At 50.6% G+C, this 16,172-nt stretch overlaps 1 protein-coding gene across 4 annotated transcripts; it reads left to right on the plus strand.

Annotated features, from left to right (window-relative positions):
• Positions 1-1,616: 1,616 nt before the first annotated feature.
• Positions 1,617-16,018, plus strand: FAM163B (family with sequence similarity 163 member B). 4 transcript variants are annotated; one of them, XM_085521264.1, is made up of 4 exons: positions 1,617-1,885; positions 2,293-2,357; positions 13,790-13,905; positions 14,011-16,018. In XM_085521264.1, exons 3-4 carry the CDS (start codon positions 13,813-13,815, stop codon positions 14,398-14,400), a joined length of 483 nt encoding a protein of 160 aa, XP_085377390.1. In that variant the 5' UTR covers positions 1,617-1,885; positions 2,293-2,357; positions 13,790-13,812; the 3' UTR covers positions 14,401-16,018. The 4 variants fall into 4 exon arrangements, with proteins under 4 accessions (XP_085377390.1, XP_015734817.1, XP_015734816.1 ...); XM_015879331.3 differs by lacking the exon at positions 1,617-1,885 and adding an exon at positions 11,579-11,700 and having other exon boundaries at positions 2,210-2,357; XM_015879330.3 differs by lacking the exon at positions 1,617-1,885 and having other exon boundaries at positions 2,210-2,357.
• Positions 16,019-16,172: the final 154 nt, after the last annotated feature.

Raw genomic sequence — 16,172 nt, forward strand, 5'->3', positions numbered from 1 at the left:
TGCACCTTACTTAAAGCCTACAAATGGTTTGGCTCCTGGCTGTTGCTGCTCTGTTTATCCCACAGCCTTGGCAGGCACGGGACCCCTTCCAAACGGCAAGGAGAGCCAATGGAAGTTGTCACTGGCTTGTGGCCAGCTCTCGAGGCTTGTGACTGGCTCCCATGCTGCAGCTCCTCATTAGCACTTCCCTTCTGCAATAATGTCTGTTGCAAAGTCTGCGGGATTACAGCTCTTTGCACCCTGTTCTTGTTCAGTCCCTGGCACAAGAAAGCTGTGCTCACAACAGGCTACGGAAATATGGCATAAAAACCTTTCTCTCCTTCACAGGTTCGATAGCTGATCTTTGCAGGGTTGCTTTTAGAGTAAATGGATCTGGTGTTCGGGTTCCACAAAATAAGATCTATACTTGCTGAAGGCAGCTCAAGTATTCGCTAAGTCCTTGCTGTAACATTGTTTTTCCTTGCTGCTGTCCTGGGTTCAGATCTGTGAAGAATTGCTTTGACATATTGGTTATAAAAGCAGCTCAGGAAGGAAGGAGGCTGTTTATTTCCATGCAGGGATAGGGGTACTGAAACTGAAATGAATGGCCCGAAAACGAGCCTCTATCTTTCACATTTCCCAACAAAGATGCAATGATAAATTGCCAGGCAATGACGTTTGACCCATAAGAGTAATAAAAAGCTAAAACTGTGTCTTCTTGGCATAGCTTTCCAATATGTTCTGCGCAAAACCCGAGCAACCTTGAAGCAGAGCTGAAAAAGAACCATGATATGGACTGCTCAGTGCTAACCAATGCAGCCCGTGATAATTAAACACTGATGGTCTGAAGTGGACTTTCCAAAGCTGAACTATTTGTTGTCCCCTTGCTTTCATTTCTTGCTGTCAGACTTGTGCTCAGATCCCTGCTCAGGCGTTTGAACTGCGTGCAAAGTGCATTGAAATTACTGGCTGTAATTAGTTTATTTAGGGAGCAATTAATTAAACACAACTGTTTCCCTCTCTATAGATTAAAAGAGCGCTATAAGAGATAGCATCTTAAAAAGAGCAGATGTGCTCTGAAAGGACCAGAGACCAACTGTTCCATCAGTTGAGGAGGGCTGGACAAGTAGCAGAGGGCCAAAGAGAAACACGAAGTTCAGTGTTAGGGACAGCAGTGCCAATGGCTCCAGGGGGTGCCCACCTGCTTGAGGAGTGGCTCCAAGCCACAGCTTTTCCCTGTTACTAAATGATTTTGTTTTCGGCTCTGGGACACAAGAACCTTTTCCCTCCCTCTCTTTGATGACCGCTTGGATGGGGATGTAATTCCGTGCCACCTCTGCTCGAGCAGGGCGCGTTGTGCTCAGAGCTGCAGCGCCTTGGGGGGGTCTGCGGATGGGGCTGCCCGAGTCGCTGGGGTGGTACTGATAAGGAAAAGAGATGAGAGCGGTTCTTACCAAAAACCTCAGCGTAACTCCTGGTGAATGGTGCATGGGACAAAGCCGTGTAATGTGTGAAAAGCCACGGGGATGCTTGTGGGGCTAAGCGGGGAGCAAGAGGCGGTGGGGGAAGGGGGGGTGGGGGGGCGATCCTGGTGTTTTTCCTTTTGTGGGGTATAGAGGGGTCAGGATGCTTTTCCTATGCCAGTAGTGGGGATGAAGGCTCCGTGCAGGACCACCGTGCTCTGTGCGGGGACACTCGGGCTCTGCGTGGAGGGTGAGGGGGGGGGGTTCCATCTCTATGAGCCGAGGGCTTCCATCCCTTTGTATCCAACTCCCGTCCCCCCGCAGCGCGGTGAGGATGAAGAGGAAGACCCGGTGGCGGCGTACAGTGGAGGAAGGGGGCACCGCTTTCACGCTCCGCTGCCCGTGCATCCCCGGTGCGGGGCTTTAGGAAAGGATGCGGGGGGGTGAGAAGCGGGGAAGCGGAGGGGGGGAAGGGGGGGCCGAGCTGCTCCGCACCGCCCTCATTGGCGGCCCCGTTGGCGCCGGGGCTCGGGGCGGGGAGGGAGCGGCTCCCCCGCACCGCCGCGGCTGCTGCCGGCACCGGCCATGTGCCGAGAGATGATGCCCGCTGCCGGCTCGGCTCTCTGAGCTGACGTCGGCCTGAGCTCTTGTTTATCTTTCACTTTATTTATTCCTCTCCTCCCCCCCCTTTCCCTTCAAATCACTGTTATTATTATTATTAATTTAATTTATTAATTATTTTCATTCATTTATTTCTACTCTTCTCCTTTTTTTTTTTTTTTTATTTTTTAAAATTTTTAATTTTATTTATTTATTTATTTATTTTATTCCCGCATTGATGCGCTCCGAGCCGGAGACTTCAGGAGTCGACGCGATCCTCACCTGAGAGATCCGGCACCATTCCCCCGCTTGAAGGTAAGAGGGGAGGAAAAGGGGAGAGCACCGGCGCTGCGCTCGTTCTCACAGCCTCGTTCTTTGCACCGGGGGGACCCTTAGCAGCGCTTTCTCCCTGCTTATTTCTCTCTCCCCCACCCCCTCCTGGTGCATCCTGGAGCGCTGGGGTTGTCCTGGGGGAATGCCTGCAAAGGGAGAGCAGAGGACAAGCTCCGTCTGCAGACTGGGGCTGGTGAGGGGTTTGGAGGGGGGAGATGGACATGGAGAATTGCACAGCATCTGCTCCCTGGTAGCTTGTGTCGGGGAGACCGGTCCAGCCTCTGCTTTAGCTCAGGATGATAAACAGGATGCTCCAATCTTGGTGCTGCTGGTTCCTACAGCATCTTTAGTTCTAAAGCTGTATCTACAAAGGAGGATGTGACAGCATCTCTCGGGGCTGGGGTGGAATGCTTTCCTCCACCTGGATGCTCAGGTCGTGTCCTTGTCCACTCTAGTGACAGCTTGCTCATGTTGCATGTGTGTTCTGGGGACAAAGCTGGCCTCTCTCAGGGCACTCTCCCAGCACCAGGGTCCTTCCTATCTGCTGTTCTGCCTCCAAAGGACATAGGAACCCCCCTTGCTGTCTGGGTCAGAGAGCAGAACAGCCCCAGAGCAGTGGGGATGGAGAGAGATCCAGGGTTGAATGCAAGGAAGGTGACAGCAGGATGATGTGCTGCTTTTGAGCACTATCTGGTTAATACAGCATCTGGCTGGGGCTGAGCTCGTGGAAGCACATGGACGGTGTTTGTTCTGCAGGATGGGGGGGCTGTGGGGGAGAGAAATCCCCCGAGGGAAGATGGCTTTTCATTTCCCCCTATTGAGCGGTTTCAGACAGGATTATTTATATTTGACATAACAGATCACCAAACTTGGAAGGTAGTGGGGGTGTGTTCGCACTCATTAAGGTAGACAGTTTTCTGACAGAATAAATTAAAGGTAAGAGAAGACTGCGCTCTGAGGTTCAACAGATTGTCTTCCAGCCTAAAAAATGAGCAATGAAATCAGCATAAAGCCTCAGTGGTAAAATCGTGCTCTTCCATGATGGATGGCTGTCAGTTTAGGAAGCCTGGCTGACATCCCAATGCTTAGAGTGCAGACAGTGCTCCTGGATGACCTCACTGGAGCATCTGTATGGGTATGACTGGGGTTTCAGTCATTGCATCTGATGTCCTCACTGAGTAAGCAGCTAAATTATAATGCAGTTAAGGGAAGTGAGTTTATGTAAATTGTGCATAAACTCACAGCACGACTTGTCCCCACAGCTGCCTTTAGTTGCTGGCCCTGTTGTGGTGGTGTGTGAGTAACAGGATGCTGTTGGCAGCCTTTTATGGCTGTTTCTCTTCTCATCTGGAATTAGCTGTGAGATGCACTGTGGCTGTCAGTCGGTGAAAAGAGATTTCAAACACCTTAAAGACCGTGCAGCTGTAATTAAAGCTGTAACCTCCTTCCTCTGCATGTCAGTGTTCCTGTGCAGAACAGTGACAAGGAGTCTTAGGAAACAGCACTGGCGCTCCCAAGAGATAAAGAACTTCAGCAAAATCCCCCCTTAGTGACTGATGCTGATTTATCACCCCATAGCTGGGGGCACGGCCAGCCAAGAGGTGTTTGTAGCTGGCAGTGCTCCTGATGTGACAGCACTGAGAAAGAGCAGGAGAGGAGTGGAGAAGGGGGGGGGGGGCAGGTGTTGGCTTGAGCTTGCCACTCATTCCATTCTAATTTATACTTTTCCCCGCGTCGTTGTCTGTCTCCTCTCCTTGTGATCTGATTTATTGCAGTTGGCAGGATTTGTTCACCTCTTGATAAAGAAAATAAATCATGTTCCAACATAGAAGTTTGGCAGAGGGACTATAAATATGTAGGGTGATGGACTCTGACCCTGCCCAGACCTTCCAACCCCATCGGGATCACAGTTGGGGTCAAACCAAACAAGAGACATCAGCGTCCTCCAAGCCCTGCGATGCCCGCAGGAGCAGCCCCGAGCAGAGGTCAGCTACAAAGGTTGGAGAAAGATGAAAAGTCATGACAGCATTTTGAATCATCCTCAGACAACTTAACAAGGGTCGTGACCCATGTAGGGCAGCTCAGAGCGACAGGGGAGGACCTGGATGGTGCGGGTCGCAATGTGCCTGTGTCAGACATGGTGTGGGGACAGGGAACGGGGCTGAATCAGGCTGAAGTCACAAGGGCTGGCTCTGCAGAAGACAGGCGATGTGTTTTCAGCTGATGATGCTCATTGGAGAAGTCATCCATCCGTGGGAAGGCCACTGCTGAGGAGCGGTGACAAAGCCACTGCTGGGGATGGGCTGCTCGGACCCGCTCCTGGCTCCCAGCTCCTTTTCTGTTAGAGGAGAACTTCAGGGCTTAGCAGTGCCAGCACAGAATCCAAGCAGTCTATGAGCTCACCAAGCTGTGTTGGGCAGGAACACATGCACTATCCCCATTTGCAGAGCATGAGCTGACAGTACCTGCCCAGCACTGCTCAGGGAAGGAGCCGGGCTGCATCCCACCACCCTGGGGCACAGCGCTGTGCTTTTATCACAGAGATGGAGACTTGTCACATTCTCTCTGTGACATTATCTTTGCAATCTGCCCGTGGTGAGTTGCCAAAAATAGTCAGGCCCACAGTAGACACGGGTGGCATCTGGATGCATTACTGTTGACTTTTGGAGACGCTCAGTGAACAAGACAGGATCTATTGTTTAAAGGTTATATTGAGAGACTCCGGGCGAGTTATCCGACCATGCAATGGGGAAAGCCTTAATGGCACGGTGATAATTGCCTTTTTCTAAGGGACCTGTCAGGAGAAAGTTAGCAGAAACCCAAAAGAAAGTCTTAGCCTGTCCTGGGGACGTGATCCAAACAGAAAATACATGCATTTGTGTCTGTTTACTTCAGTGCTGTTGGATCAAGGCTCAGCAGTGTGTGCCTGGCTGTTGGCTCCTTACCTTGCCCTGGGGGCACTCTGCAGGGGATGAAAGTGATAATATCCCCATCAGCTGGGATGCAGCCTCTGCACCACCAGCTTTAGGAATGGCTTAAGGCCACACGGTGGCTCTACCCTGAGCACAAGCTCATCACAGGGCCTGAGCTGCAGAAGCCCATAAGCTCATTATTGTGTGAACTGCAAGCGGTGGGTGCTCCGCATGGCTGAGATTTCCTCACTCTGTGCTGGATGGGAGCAAGGTGGGGGGAAAAGTCTTTTGTCATTTTATATTTCCCTGGGCAGAGCAGACCCTTGTTCTTTGGCAATGTGAGAGTCTCAGCAGGACTGTAATGGATCAAAGTGATTGGGTAGCACTGCCCATTCCTCCTGCACTTGCAGAGCTGGCATCGGCCAGCACCACTTTGTTCCTTTACCCACCAAGAGGTTCAGTCTGAGGTTAAAGCTTTAATGAAAGCAAACACCTGCAGTGAGATGAAATGCCATAGGATGCATAGGAGATCCCCGTAGCCTGTGGTGGGTTCAGCCATCACTGTGCCCCAGATCTTGTCCCAACTCAGGTTGCTTTTCCTTAGGAAATAGTACATGCACTGAGCTGATGTGTTGAGCTGCTCTGAGCACCGAGTGTGCATCACCCTTTGAGCCCACACTGCATTGGCTTTGCCCTGCACTTTGCATCCACATCCTTTTGCTCTTGGAGTAGATTTGGATTCATTTCAAGCTCTGTTGTGAGTTTTCCTGCCCAAACTCTGGCAAACCACTAACTCTTGTTTTTTCTGTTTCTGTTGTCAGCCTTTCTGGCCAGACTGCAAGCTGTTGTGTGCAGGGAATTCTTCATCCCAGGCTGCCTGTGGTCCCACAGTGACCCTGCAGTGGTTATCCCTGCTTTTCCATCACCCCTCACCCCCAGCAGATGCTGCCCAAGGTGCAGATGCTCGAGCTCTGTTCACATCCCTCTAGCGGCAGCCACACTGCTCCACCAGCGCTGGGGATATTATGGGTTATACGGAGAAGACTGGGCTGTCTTAGGGAAAACCCAGCCAGCCCTTCAGCATTTAGGTTGATCGACAGTCAGTAGAGACTCTGCTTTGATATAAATAGTTGCTGCGATTTGATTCTGCTGCACCTTCAGTTGTAGAAATCACTCACGGTACAATAGAGCGCATATCGCTGCCCTTTAGTTAACAAAGTATATATGTGCTACATAGCAAGATATGGTGCCTTTAGTGGAAATGCAAGCCAGGCTCCCTCAGGGGAAAATAACTTCTGTATTGATGCTGCTGGAAACTCGTCTTTGAGCAGGGATTTTGATGCCCTGGGTGCTGGAGAAGCTCAGGAGATGCATGGCCTCTAGGGCTGCACAGTGCCTGCAAGCAGGAATTGGCAGGAATGCCATTTGGAAGGCTTTCATGTGGAAGGAAAAGGATCTCTCTCCTCCTGATTGGCGTTGCCTGCCGGGTAGCTCAGCTCTGGGAAGATTAGCAGTGGGATCTGGGGGAAAATAACCATGCTGCCTGTGTGGGAGTGGAGGTGGGAGCAGGAGGATTATGAGCGTTGATTGGGGCTTGCCATTAGGCAACCCGTGGTTGGGTTGTGATTTTGCTGTTATTCACTTCATTGTCCCTGGAGGACTGATTTGCAACAGTTTAGCATTGCTGACAGCCCAAGAGTTATTCCCGATTCTCACAGTGGCTCGTGGGATTCAGCCCATAGAAAGTGGGATTTTCTCGGTGGCATTTCTTTTCCCTTGAGTTTCTGGCATCAGACTTTTGTTTTTGTTCTATGCTGAAATAAAACAGGATAGGGTAGTATAGCAGAAATGCTAAGTCAGGGCTTGAAGCAGTGATTGAGCACCTGGTGGGAAGGCAGGGCCAACCCAGGGAAGCTCAGGTGTATTCAATGCACTGAGTGACCAGAAGGCCTGGAGCCAGGATCCGCCCCTTCCTAGACCTCATTTAAGGGTTGGCAGTGGTGGTGAAGGTATCTTCCTGGAGATCCCTGCCTACCTGAGGCCTTCCAAAGGTAAGCAAATTGTCTTCATTAGTTTTTGTGTCTGTGTTTTCCGTGTTTGGGTTTGTTCTTATTTTCTGCAGCCACAGACTTTACTACCCTCCTTCCATCACATTACAGCATTGCGCTTATAGAAAATGCGAGGTTTTGATACCAGATTCTGAGAAACCAAGCACTGATCTCACTTGCTCTCTGGGTACCTTTATGAGTAGATAGAGGGCAGCTGAGCTATCATCTGGGATCATGGAATCATTTGAGCTGGAAAGGACCCTTCATGGCTGTCTGGTCCCACTCCCTGCCATGATCAGGGACACCCACAGCTCCACCAGTTGCTTAGATCTCCTGACCTTGGGTGTCTGTAGGGATGGGGCACTGCCACCTATCTGGATGACCTGTTATAGTGCCATCATCACTTGACTGAAAGCAAATAAAACCCATAAATACTGCTGGGTTGTGGCAGCGCTATTGGCTGCGAAGTGTTGGAGCTTTGAGGCTCAGAAATGGGTAAACATTTATATGCTGAAATGCTGAACCCAGATCTTCTGTTTTGCTCAAAGACAGATATTTACAGAGGCTTGGATGCTTCTCTGATGGACACCCATCCCCTTCCTTGGGCCTGGGAACAGCCATCCCCAGCTCAGCCTGATGGCAGCAGTGCTGCTTTGGCTCTGGGTGTGCATGGGGAGCATCACTGCATTGCTCTTCAGGGCCTCTCTGGATCAAGGAGTCATTTCAAAGGCAGCGCTTGCATCGTCTCAGTGCTGATGCCAGGCAAAAAGATACATCGCATGTCTTTTGATTTCTGAAAGATGCCATCCCTGGGAACAGTCGATATTTCAAACATTTGATCTCAGCAGCTCTGCTAAGCCCACGTGCTTTTAAGTAGAGCACTTTGTGTGAAGGTTTTCCCTTCTCCTTTCTTTGCCCAGTGACGGCTTTCAGCTGAGCTCTATGAATTACTTTATCTTTCTTGATTAGGGTTGTTTCATTGCGGTGGGTTTTCTCCCTCTGATCTCTCAGCAAAAAAAAACTGTAGCAGAAGTAAGAAGAGGGAAATAAATGGGAAATTTACTGACAACGGTTCAGCAAAGATGCCAACAGTCTGGAAATTACCCTCTCAGACGACAGTCCGTATTAATTCCCCCTGATGCAGCAAAGATAAATCCTTATTAGAAATGAGAACATAAGGAGATTTTACTGCCCATAAGGAAACTCCTGATCACGAGCCATGAGGAAGCACGTTGCATTCTTTGCTTCCCTATTGATTCATGCACCATACTAACTTGCTGGGCTGGAGTGGGAAAAACACTCTGCTTGCTTTCCCTTGCATGGGTTCAGCCTGAGCCTTTGTGTAAAGCTGTAGCTATGGAAACTCTCTACCTTTTTTTGTGGGGTTTTGTTGATGTTTTTAAAGCAAAAAGGTGTGTGTATCTCTGTGGAGATCCCAGGTGCTGCCACTCAAGCAGCCCTGTGGGCACATCCATGGCTGCTGCTCATCTCCCTGAGGCAGCAAGATCAGTTCCCCTGTCCGTGACATGCAGCAGAGACCCTATATGGGGTAATCCACTAAATGGGGTGAAAGCTCATTCCTGCAGCTGGATAGAGGATGCTCCCTGGAGCTCCCAGCCTGCATCATTAAATGAGCCCCATGGAAATAGCACTTGGTGCTGTCCCCAACCCATGGGCCCATCGGTCCTGAGTAAATGAGGCTCAATTGAGCCATCCCCATATCTCTTGCAGCAGACCTTCCTGTCCTTCTGAGCTGTGCTCTCACCTTGTGGAAATGCAAAGCTGAGCGGATTTGCTGCTTTGTGGAATTGTACCCTGTGCGTGTCCTTCCTTTCCCTGTCCTGATGGAGGAACCTTGACACCTGTAGGGTCCTGGGTGAGGTGGGACTCTTTGTTTTCTATCTCCCCCCCCAGCACCATGATATGGAGGAACACTGAGCTCACCACAGCTCAAGGAACCACTGTGACCTGGCAATGTGCTGCTGTGTGACAGCCTTCCCACTGCCTGGGCCCATCCTGGCTGCAGTGTCACAATTCCTCAGAGCTTTGCCCTTGTCCTCTGCGTCAGCATCACTCACTTGGTGAGAACTGCTGAAGACAGCTCCTGCTCCCAGCCAGGTGCTGTCCTCTGCCAGCAGCATCGTGCTCTCAGGGCAGCACTTACAGAAGGACAAATCCCACTTTTTTCCAACTTTGGTGCTCAGTTTTCTGCCCTTTGGGTCTTTGTAACCTTTCAGCTGCTCTGTGTTAGGTTATGATGGCTATGGAGCAGTCCACACTGGAACAGAAAGAAGTACAAATTGGAATGGATGGCCAGGAGCAGCTCCTTGCTGAAGGCTTTCCCCACCCTCTCTCTTATTTTCCCCCTTAGCACTGACTGCAGCTTATCTCAAGCTGCTAATACCAAAACCTGCGCTCTGATGCTAATATCTCAGGCGGACTAAGCTGTGGTTCAAGAGGAGATTAAATGATGCAGGGTGGAAAGACAGCCTGTCTTTTCTTTTTTCCCCCCTTTCTGAAGGAGTTCAGGCAGCTTAGGAGTGTTCTGCATGACAGCGGATGTATGGAAATAATTCCTGGTGCTTATGCAGAATGGGATTGTTTGGGCAGAGACAGATGGGGATTGAGGAGGGCAAAGCTTTCTGCTGTGGGTTACCCTGTTTGTTCCAGGTGTGCTGGAGCAGCTGCCAGTTCCTCCCCTGTTCCCTTTAATTTGGAGCAAAGCAACACCTTGATAAGATCCCAGGGCACTGCAATGGCACCAGGTGGTGTTCCTCCTGTCCCTTAGCAGCTGTAGTTGCTTACATCCGTGCCTGGAGTTGTGCTCGCTAAGCCTCAGTGCTGCTCTGATGAGCTGTGCAAATATTTTACATTAGATGTGATTTGGTTGTATTAAACAACATTATTGCTTCGTTACTGCTGTGTGCGTGTTCCCTCTTGCTCTGTGCTGGGACTGGCATTTGCTGGATTGATTCACTTTGCAGGCGTTCTGAAGTGAGCATTAAGAAGGCTGTCTGAGCTGATCTCTGTTTTAAATCCTAATAACACTTATTAGGGTGGTGGGGGATTGTAAACTATCCCACAATAGCCTGGTTGCTGCAAATGTATCTCTGATATCTGGTGTAGAAAAACCTGAAACTCAGAGTGGCTGTAATGTATGTGATGTTTTGGGCACACTGTGCTGGGTTCTGCTCTGATGCATCACCTGCAGGGATACATACCCACAGCGTATGGAAAAGTCTTCTGCTCATCAGGAACACAGTGGCTTCTCTGTCGGTTTTGGGGCTGCTACGTAATGTTTAACAAAGTGCTTCAGGCTATAAAATGGTGCAGGATGATAATGAGAGCAGGCAGAAGGAGTGTGATGTTTGACTGTCCCCATTGCCCCAGTGTTGGCACTGCTCTGTGAGCAATAATACTGAGAAGGGGCAGAGCGGAGAGGAGCAATCCTGGGGCAATGAGGAACAATACTGTGGGCCATGATAGATGCAGTCTTTATGCCTGTATTATCCTGATCATTCAACAGTGGTGCAGCCCTGTGATCCGGGTGCTTTGCAACTGGGGAGCCACATTCTCTGCCTGTGTTGCTGGCAGCTGCCTGGTCCACTGGCTTCCTGTGTGCAAAGCCTTGTGCTGGCACACTGCCTGCTGCTCCGAGCAGCCCAGCTCTCATTCATTGACTGGGTAGGATTACAGGAGCTGGGGGAAATGTAGGAATAAGGCTGTGTTGACCACCAAACATATTTGAGCTGCTAGTAGCTGTTTGCTGCTTCTTCTCTTGGGTTCACCGTCAGGCAGAACCTTGGCACCAGGGCGCAGCGGGGTGCTCCATTTGTTCCCCCTTTTTCCCCTTGTTGATCTCTTTCCCTTTCTTTCCAAATGGGGTGTAATCAGAAGCATTGGCATTAGGGCTGGACATGCATGGAAGAGCTGGAGAATGGCTGCTCTGTGGGTTGAGTGTGCTGCAGAGGAGCAGTTAGCAGGGGATGAGGGGATGAAGGGAGCGTGCTGCAGTAAAACAGGCAATGGGTTTACCTGTGTGGGTGAGGTGCAGTGTCTTTATGTTGGCAGAGCTTTGGTGAGACCAGTGCTCCCATCTGAGGTTCAATTGTCCTGGCAAAACCAGGCAAGTGGTGCAGGGTTGTGCCTGTACTAAAGGGCTCATCCTGTGCAGGGAGGTAGCTTAGCCTTGTTGAGGGGCTCAGGTATCTTCTGAAGCTTTAGGGCTCTTCATGTTCCCCAGGGTCAAGGGAGGAGCCAAACTGCTGTGGATGTGTCTACTGCTGCCTGCGTTCCTCATTGCGGGGTTCTTGCATACCTTCCCTGAGACCACAGCAGAGCTGCAAAGCACTTCCTTTTACCAAGGTATTTATTACTGAATATATGAACCTGGGAGCCTGCGGAGCGTGAAATTAGGAACAAATGTAAAAAGGAGGTCTAGACAGGAATTGTTCTGCTTATGGGTTTTTTTTTCCCCCCCACTCCCTCCTTTGCACGCTGGAGAGTTTAATGCTTCCAGGTACATGGTTTTAACCAGACAAGTATGTTACAGGAGGAAAAATAGTGTGATGCAAATGGCCTTGTTGTGAGCGGAGCAGTGGCTGTCGTGCCATGCATGGCTGACCACAGTGTATTGGGGATTGGAAGGGAGGAATGCAAAGAAAATTGCTGTGTGCTCCCCTTGTTTGCCCCTGGGGCATGTAACCCTTTAATTCATAGTGAGACAGTAAACGGGAGCAGGAAAGGTCCCAGGGCTGGAGTACCAGGTGCTGCCCTATGTCCCTCTCTGAGCAGCTGATGCTTCCAAATCACTGCTGCAGTTTTGGAAGGCATTTCCTGTCTCCCTGTTCTGAACCCCCATAGGGTTTTTGCCCCAGGGATAGGGTAGGATTTGGCAGAGCTCTTACCCTGTGGCCGTACAAGAAGCTCTCAGCCGTTACACAGCAGCACAAATTCCCCTGCTCCTACAGCTCTGCTCAACAGTGTAAAATGTGATACTGCTTTATCCATTCAGTACTTACCCAACTTTAGCAGGACATTAAGCACCTGAAAATATGCCACAGATTTATTTTCTTTGGAAGCAAGTTAAATCCCTGACAGATCCAGTTGCTTTTCCTCAGGTGCTGAAGTAATTTGGGTTTGGGGAAGCTGGTTTTTTGGTTTAACCTGATATCACGAGCTGGAGGCCAGCTTTGTTAAAGCACTTGTCGGGTAGGTGGTCACAGTTTGCTCTCTCTGTCAATTTATGTCACTTGTCTCAGTCCCAGACTGATGCCTGCAGTTCTTGGGCTGTGGAGTGATGCTGCTGTAAGGAGGGGTGTGCACACAGCTGTGCCTGTCCCCATTATCCCCCCTGGGGTAAACAGCTTGGCATTATTCTGCATAGGATGGTGGGAATTTCAGGCTTTTGGGATAGGGACTGCAGGGCTTGTGCTTATCTTGCACTGTGCATCTTCTTAGCATGAGGAGTGGGGACCTAAGCCCTTTGCCATGACTGTGCTAGAATGCAGTTTCCCCTATGGATGCTTTGGGGGGAAGGAGGGGGAGGATGCTACTCCCAGTAATACAGCTTTCAGAAGCATCATCCCACATGCCCCCATGCTGCCTCGATTTCATCTTGGCCACAGCAAAGCAAGAAGCTCTGTGCCCACTGCATGGTGCAGCTTCATCCCATGCTGCTGCTTTGTGGGGGCGAGGAGCACCTGTCCCTGCACTCATTGAAGGCTCACTTAGCAGCTCCAGTTATTCCAAATTAAAATACCACGTTGTTTTCATGAGGAAAATGGATTTATAGGCTCAGAGAAAAAATGTGCATGGCTGTAATGGCCCACTTGATGTGAAGCAGGAGCCAGGCACATGCCATGGGCAAGTCCCCATCCCCAGCATGGGACATGGTGTGTGCCATGGGGCTGTGAGACTCATGGCCAAACTCTATGCTGGCGTCATGCAGGTTTTACTTCCCTGGGCCCCCCTCCTGCATGCAGAGCAGCGTGGTGGTGCACAGACTTGCTGGCCAGGATGGGGTTTTCATTGCAGGACCATTTGTGCAGCTCCCATAGGGTCCCACTGCTGCTGCTCACTCCCTGCATCAAACTGCAGTTGCCAGGGCTCAATTACTCAGCCCACCTGCAGGCTGCAATAACACTTAGCAAAGTTCTCCCCCATTGCACTGGGCTTTTTACATCCTCCTCCAGCTGTCAGGTGGCATTTGGAGGGGTTGGGGGCTCCCCTGATGGCTTTTGCAGTACTGACATCCAGCCTGATCACCTGCAGGAGAGGGGGGACAGACTTCTCTGCTTGTAGAGTGCAGGCAAACACAGTGGGAGCCCTCTGCAAATGGGAGCAGAGTATCCCATCCCTTCCCAAGTCATCTAATCCCATTTGAACCCTTCCTGTCCAATCCCATCTTATCACATATCCCAGCCCTCATCACCCCATGTGCTCTCTGTTGCAGGCTGTTAATGGAGAAGAGGGCGAATGACAGCCGGGACTGTGGTCATCACAGGTGGAATATTAGCAACTGTCATTTTACTTTGTATCATCGCTGTCCTCTGCTACTGTAGGCTCCAGGTAAGGCAGGGCAACGCAAGAGGGATGGGATAGGGTAAACCAACCCCATTACCCACGCATGGGGTGAGAGCGTGGGGATCCCAGCTGAGCCCCATCTCATTCCAGTACTACTGCTGCAAGAAGGATGAATCCGAGGAGGATGAGGAGGAGCCCGACTTTGCCGTGCACTCCCACATCCCTCCGCTCCACTGCAACCGCAACGTAGTGCTGACCAACGGGCCATCCCTCTACAGCTCCTCACCCTTCAGCAAGAAGGCAACTCCAAACCGAAGCGGCTGTCCGGGCTGTGGGCAGTATGAGCCACCGACCTTCTTCCTCCAAGAGCCCCCGGAGGAGCTGCATAACGGAGGGGACCGAGTCAGTTTCCAGACCGTCAGCCAAGAGGAGCTCGACCTGCCGGTGAGTGTGGGCAACCTGCAGGCGCTCAACCCCAACCGGCTGTCGGCCATGCGTGAAGCCTTCTCCCGCAGCCGCAGCATCAGCACCGACGTGTGAGCCCGGCACCGCATGGAGGACTTCTTATATATAAATCCACGATAGTGTTTTGAAATAATATTAAAACAAAAAAGCAGGAGGGAGGGTGGGGTGGGGGGGGGAGGAAGGAGTTGAATGTATTGCTGCATAGGCAGAGGTGAGCTAAACTTCAGTATAAAGGTTAGCAAGAATTAAAAGGGGGGGAAGTGGGGGTGGGTTGGTGGGCAGCCGGGACATGAGGTTTTTCTAGTGCTGCATTGCATTTTCTTTTCTTCTTTTCTTTTATAAAGAGGATTTTGATATTGTGCATCCTTTTATACAGTGTCAATGCCCGTCCTCCACGTGCAGCTGGTGGGCAGAGTGGTAAGCAAGTGATGGGAGGCTGCTAAGCAGCTTGAGCTGCAAGGCTGCTGTGCTGTAGGGATATGTGGCACCTTGGCCCTGCTGTGCAAATGCACACAGCCAGCACAGTCCCCTGGCAAAGCTGGGCTGCTGCTGCCCATCCTTCTGCCACTGCTCCATGTTGCAGCCATGCACATCCCATCCCCATCCTGCACCCTCTCTCTCCTCCCATTTGCTGTTTTCCCCCTGGGTCCCAATGGGGCAGGAGCAGTGGGCTCAGACCTGCAGCTGGGTTATCAATCAAGTTACTTAAGGCAAGGAGGGAGGAATGATTCCAGATGGAGGAACGCACCCACAGCTGCCCTCTCCAAATAATGAGCCTCCCCTCTCCAAATGATGCCATATGCTACTTCTAATCTAGGGAGCTGAGTGCTGGCAGAGTGAGAGTGCACCCATGTGTGTGCACACACGCCCCTGCATGCACATTTCTACTTTAATTCTGAAGATTACCATAAGATTTACTTCCCATTATTATTATTTCTTTCAAATAGAAGCACCCACAGCTCTTCTTGCCCAGCCAGGGACGTGGCAGAACACTGAGCTCCCTCCTTGCTGTCTCCTGTGTACAATTTCTCTTGCACAACACCCTCTTGCCCCAGGATGGGCATTATTCAGGTTAAAAGCATCAGCCTGTGTTGGGGCAGCGCTTGCTGCTGCAGAGGAGGGATGGCTACAAATAGACCCTAACAGCCTCAGTGCTGTGCTTGGGGTCAGGCTTTGTTTTTAGAGATGCAATGAGAAGGAAGTGCCGCTGTTCCATAGCCCACAGCATACACACAGTGTGTGCAGCCCATCTGGAGACGTTGCTTCATCCACAAGAGCTCTTAATCCCCTAGGAAACCTTGAAAAGCACAAGTCAGCCTCTGCAATCCAGTACTTTGATAGTTTGGGGCTTCTGTAGGGGATTGGGGGCTTGGGTTTGGCCACATTGGACTGCAGCACCCGCTGCAGGCAGCAGGACCATGGCTGTACAGCACTCACAGCAGCTTGTTTGAATGCATTCAGCCTTTGAGTTCTTCACCCTTCTCGTGAACATCTTGTTCCAGCTTTCTCCTATTTCTTCTTCTATTTTGGGGGGTGGGGGGGGGTTCCTTCTGGTGTAGCTTGGAAAATAAGCAAGTGATTGATATTCTTTAACCTTCACTTGTCAAACTGTTGTACAGGACTTGGGGAATCATTGAAGAAGAAAAAGAATAAGCAAAAAAAAAAAAAATAAATAAACTACTTTGACACAGGCTTTGTGGCCAACCTTTGTGTACCCACATAGTGAAACAGAGAGCAGTGGTTGCAGAAGTGCCACAAGGGCGCAGGATTTCCCCCTTTGTGAGATGTTCAGTGTACAAGAGAGGTACAAGCCTGGGTTTGGGCACAGGCATCAAGGGGAGATGTTC

This window comes from Coturnix japonica, chromosome 21, assembly GCF_054131305.1.
Source record: "Coturnix japonica strain WE chromosome 21, WE-NBRP24, whole genome shotgun sequence".
NCBI lineage: Eukaryota > Metazoa > Chordata > Aves > Galliformes > Phasianidae > Coturnix > Coturnix japonica.

Excerpts from the sequence above, each read along its gene's own strand:
- FAM163B (XM_085521264.1), top strand. The coding sequence starts at position 13,813 with ATGACAGCCGGGACTGTGGTCATCACAGGTGGAATATTAGCAACTGTC. Across the intron at positions 13,906-14,010 it reads TCTGCTACTGTAGGCTCCAG|TACTACTGCTGCAAGAAGGA; the intron begins GTAAGGCAGGGC and ends ATCTCATTCCAG.